Genomic DNA, 5,286 nt, shown 5'->3' on the forward strand with positions numbered 1-5,286 from the left:
TTATCAAATTTTGTTTAAGTGATATTAAAATTAACGAATGTAATAAAAAATTTAATCAATAAATTTTTAAAAACTGCCACTTAACTTGAAATTATATTCCCTTTCCCAATTAAACAAATTTCCAAATCTAAATAATTAATAAAATCAATTTACGGTCTAAAAATCATTAAATTAGGGGAAAAAATTAGGGTTTATACTTAACATTTATGGCCGAAAATTTTACCATAATTTTAAAATATACCCAAGACCAGTAGGAAAAAATTTCAATTATTTCTGACTAGTTTAGGTCGAGCAATTAATTGAAAAACTTTCCGAAATTGTTAATTTAATTCATTAACTAAAAGAAATGCCCAAAAACGCGAACTTCGGGGCCTGTTTTTGCGATTCTATTCACTAGAATTGATTTTAAAACGCCGTTTTCAATCAGATTAGGGTCAGAAAAATCAAACTTTCGACATTTAAAGAGTTCAGAATTGCTTTCTGCGATCTATCCGATAATGCAGAAACATTTGAAAAATTCACGAAAAATTCAGGAAAAATTCGACAACATCACAAACATAAAAACATGCCAAAAAGTACTTAAAATACATCTTTCTCATGATACAACTGTAGGGGAATACAGTTAAAAACTTATTAACGCAGCGGAATAATCCCCAAAGTCAGGAACCATGTATAAAGTACAGATTAAGCAGACTTACGTTTGAAGCGTGTTTCCCCTAGTTCAACGAATCACGAACACGAACAAGAACTCCAAATTTCGTTCCTCTACTTGGTTCACCGACACGTTCAAATACGACTTGAGATTCGTAGCATAGACGTCACTCAAGATATTTTAGCTTTTAGGGAAGAACAGTTTGAACGGAGGCTCAAAAGAGATTAGGGTTTCTCTTTTGATTTAGGTTAAAACTGATGTACGTAATTAGTTGTGTGTTTTTATGGAAAACATATGGAGAATTGGTGAGGTTTTATAACCCTAAGGGTTATAACATAACCGACCAAGGCACAAGGCCTCAACCGACCAGCTCACGCACAAAGCCCACAAAGCAGCGCGCACACGGCAACGTAGCCATGGGCCTTCGGCCTCGCTGCTGCTTGTTGCTAGTGCTGCTGTCCGCGGGCGCCCAGCCGCAGCCCTGCGGGCCTCGTTCTCGTGCTGGCGAGCTGCTGCGCTCGTTGGGCCTTGCGTGCTTGCGCGTTTGGCTCGACGGGCCGACATCCTTTCCTTGCTCGTATCAGCGTCAAATTCCTTACGGCTATTGTTTATCTTATGGTACTTGACGAATCACCGTCGTACGATATGATTATTCGTTTTTCCTAACTCACGAATATTCGCGATACGATAAACGATTACAATCCAACGGCTTATCGTATAGTTATGTTTTTCCGAACTAATTCCCGAAAAGCTATTAAATGAATTTTCGATTCATTTAATTCGATGATTTGTTACATGCCAATGGTGTGACTTTATAGGTTCAGTCAAGAGTAAGCTGTGAGCCTAATATAGATTACAACTTACGGATCGGAAGCATTGCTCCAGCTAGCTGTTCCGATCACTTGATCTCACTTAATTAATTGTTCGTATTAATCTGAACCTTGGTATTAGACTAATGCACCTTCTGTGAAGGATATATTTCCTCAACTTGAAATGTCATAGTAATTTGTATTAGGGATTCGGTTTTACCTTGTTAGGTTTAGACTAGATGTCCAATTTATGCTCCCGATGGTTTTCATGTTTTGAAGAATTGTACGAAAATTGAAGGTTTTTGAAGATTGAATTTGTATTTGATTTGAGAGGAAAAATGCGTGTCACGACGTTGTATTAAAATTTTCCTCCTCCATTTGGGTGAAAATGAAGGGTTTAAAAAGGGGATTAGCCGGCTAACGGCCAAATAACGCCAGCGCCATGCGCAAGATCTGCGCCATGCGCTGCTGACGTGTCCCAGGTGTCGACAAAGAAGGACAATGACATCGTCCTTTCTTAGTGACGGGGCATTGTACCTTTGTACGAGCTTTGAAGCGTAGTGATTTGCTTGGGGATTAAGGTAAATTTTACGACTAAAAACCCACCTTTTGAGTTCGGGATTCGTATTTGGATTCGGTTTTACAGGACGGGCCCCGGCATGCTCGGTTTTGTGGGTCGGCTCCCGATTTTGGATTGCTTAATGGAAATTTTATTGGAAATGGCCTTGTAAAACTAATGGAGAGGTCCATTGGGTGAGATTTTATTTGGATTTTGAACTTGAATTTTGTACACTTATAACAGTTGGAGCTCCTAAACCTCTACCAGAATGGCTGAAAATATCCAAGGCTTCATCACTGCCGTTTGCATTTTCATAATTTCGTTCCTGGCTATTAAATCTTGTTTCTATATTATGCATATACCTTGAGAAAAGGGTCATACACTCATCTGCTAAATAGCCCTCCGCAATTGAAGCTTCTGGATGAGCCCTATTTCGTACATAAGATTTAAGCTTATACATATATTGTTCAATAGGATACATCCATCTGAACTGAACAGGACCTCCGATCATAGTTTCATTGGCTAAATGAATTGGCAAATGCATCATCACATCAAAGAACGAGGGAGGAAAAACCTTCTCTAATTTGCAGAGAGTGATAGGAATTTGGGTCTCTAGTTGCTTCAATTCACTCACTTTAAGTACTTTAGCACATAATAAGGTAAAGTACCTTGATAGCTCAATCAGTACTTCGCGTACAAGTGGAGTGAGTATACCACGTATTGCCAAAGGAAGAAGATGTTCGAGTATTACATGGCAATCATGGCTCTTTAAACCTGAAATTTTTCCTTCCTTAGTGTTGACACAGTAAGATATATTCGATGAAAAACCGTCAGGTACTTTTAACTCTTTCAAAAATTTACAAAATCTTTGCTTCTCGGCAGGAGGCATCTTATATTTGTCCCCTTCTTTGACTGGGTGCAATGTGGGCCTTATCCCCATAGCTTCCAAGTCATGAAGTGATTTTATAGTGTCTTTAGTCTTCCCTTTGATGTTCATAATTGTCCCAAGAACATTATCACATATATTTTTCTCAAATGCATCACGTCTAAGTTGTGCCGTAAAAAATGTTTCCTCCAGTATAAAAGCTCAAAGAAAATACTTTTCTTATTCCAATTATCACCCCTAAGCTCATGATTTATTTTTGTCTTCACATGTGGATCCTTGGACAAAACAATGTTCTCGAGATCCTCGAGTTGAAGAAGAATTTCATCAATTGAACAAGGTTCAGGAGGTAGACCATGCTCAACTTTTCCGTCAAATGAATCCTTATCCTTCCGCCATCTATGGTTCTTTGGCAAATAACATCTATGATCCATGTAGCATTCTTTGCCCCCATGAGATAGTCCCATTGATCGTTTATCCTTAAGGCAACGAGGGCATGCCAAATACCCCTTAGTACTCCATCCTGACAACATGGCATATGCTGGAAAATCATTAATGGTCCACATCAGTGGTGCACGTAAATTAAAATGATGTTGAGTTGCTGCATCGAAGGTCTCGACACCAGTGTCCCATAGATCTTTTAATTCCTCGATCAATGGTTGCAAATATATGTCAATTGCATCGCCGGGTCCTTTAGGACTAGGAATAAGCATCGAAAGAAGTATATTAGACTGCTTCATACAAAGATCTGGAGGTAAGTTATATGGCATAAGTACTACACGCCAAATACTATAAGGTGTTTTCGAGTTTGCAAAGGGTTGAAAACCATGACTGGCAAGCCCCAACCTAACATTTCTAGGATCTGATGCAAACTCGGGAAACTCCTTGTCAAATGACTCCCACGCAGCTCCATCAACAGGATGTCGCATCGTACCATCTTTCTTCTTTTTACCATCATGCCACCTCATCAAAGAAGCAGTCTTTGAACACATGAATAATCTTTGAAGCCTCGGTTTTAGTGGGAAGTAGCGTAATATCTTGTGAGGTATTTTTTTACCATTTGACTTACACTTGTCTTCCCCACTGTGTTTGTTAGTTTTCCATCTTGATGCACCGCAAATATTGCATGCATCTAGCTTCTCATTCTCCTTCCAATATAACATGCAATCATTAACACATGCATCGATCTTTTCATAGGAAATTCCGAGGTTTCTCATGATCTTTTTTGACTCTTTGTATGAATCTGGTAAAGTTGACCCTGTAGGTAAAAGCCGATTCTTCAAAAATTTGAGAAGCATGCTAAAAGACTCATTGGTCCAACGACCTAGAGTCTTAATATGAAGAAGCTCCAAGATTGCAAACATTGTAGAACTCTTAGCACCTTCATAGACCGGATCTTGTGAATCCTTCAATAGGTTATAAAAACTTTTACCGTCGGCATTTGGCTTCTCGACATCATTAACATCATAAGAGGGACTAACATCATTGAACGCAGGATATAAATCCCTTAGAATATCAAAAATTTCATCATGGTCTTCTCCCTCATCATGATCCTCGTCGTACACGATTTTTGACTCATCCAACCCTTCCCATGATGATACCAGAAGGTGTATCTTTTGATTATTCCAAAAACAAGTAGATGTTCCCTTACTTTCTCACGATCACCGGATTCTCCATTCATACATTTGGTACAAGGACAACGAATTGTCTCAGTTTTCAACTTTTGAAAAGCATAGTCTAAAAAATTATTAACTACCTCGGCATATGTTGGATCACCAATGTAATCTTTAATGGAAATCCAATCCTTACAGAGAGTCATTTTCACCAAGTATAATAATAAAATGGCAGCAAAAAATTACCTAGAGAATCAACAAAGACAAGAATATGTTATTTTAAAAAAACCGGTCCACGATCATGATAAATGTAAGAGGTACAATAATCCAACACCTAATAGACAATTTTCAGCAAATGCAGGCTAGCATAAAATTTCGCACACATAGTATATTGAGTCAATGAATGATGACTCGACTAGATTTCTTGGTCATATAAGTCAACCAAGGCAGGCCTAATACACTTAAAAGTATATAAAACTTTATGAAAAATATTATACGCATACAAGCCTAATTCTTAGGATGGGAATACGACAATACTATATTTATTCAAACTTTGGATGGGAATCAAACCCAACTGAAGGGTGTATTAGATTTTTAGATGTATCGGGTTGTTGCAGAGGTTTCTTATCACTATGGCTAGCTTCATATCAGGTTTTAGACATTAAGATCAGAAATGTTGTATACTACCACTCCTAAAGCATTAGGGCCCAAAATGTGGGATTTCCGCTTTTCTATATCAACTAACTTTTTTCTGTCAGCCTGTGTCCTAC

At 38.1% G+C, this 5,286-nt stretch overlaps 1 protein-coding gene across 1 annotated transcript; it reads right to left on the reverse strand.

Moving 5' to 3' along the window:
* Nucleotides 1-3,013: 3,013 nt before the first annotated feature.
* On the reverse strand, nucleotides 3,014-4,722 carry LOC130471542 (uncharacterized). Its single transcript, XM_056841737.1, has 2 exons — nucleotides 4,660-4,722; nucleotides 3,014-4,516 (listed from the first exon to the last, which is right to left on the reverse strand). Exons 1-2 carry the CDS (start codon nucleotides 4,720-4,722, stop codon nucleotides 3,014-3,016), a joined length of 1,566 nt encoding a protein of 521 aa, XP_056697715.1.
* Between the last annotated feature and the right edge of the window lie 564 nt (nucleotides 4,723-5,286).

Source organism: Spinacia oleracea, chromosome 4 (assembly GCF_020520425.1).
Source record: "Spinacia oleracea cultivar Varoflay chromosome 4, BTI_SOV_V1, whole genome shotgun sequence".
Classification (NCBI taxonomy): Eukaryota; Viridiplantae; Streptophyta; class Magnoliopsida; order Caryophyllales; family Amaranthaceae; genus Spinacia; species Spinacia oleracea.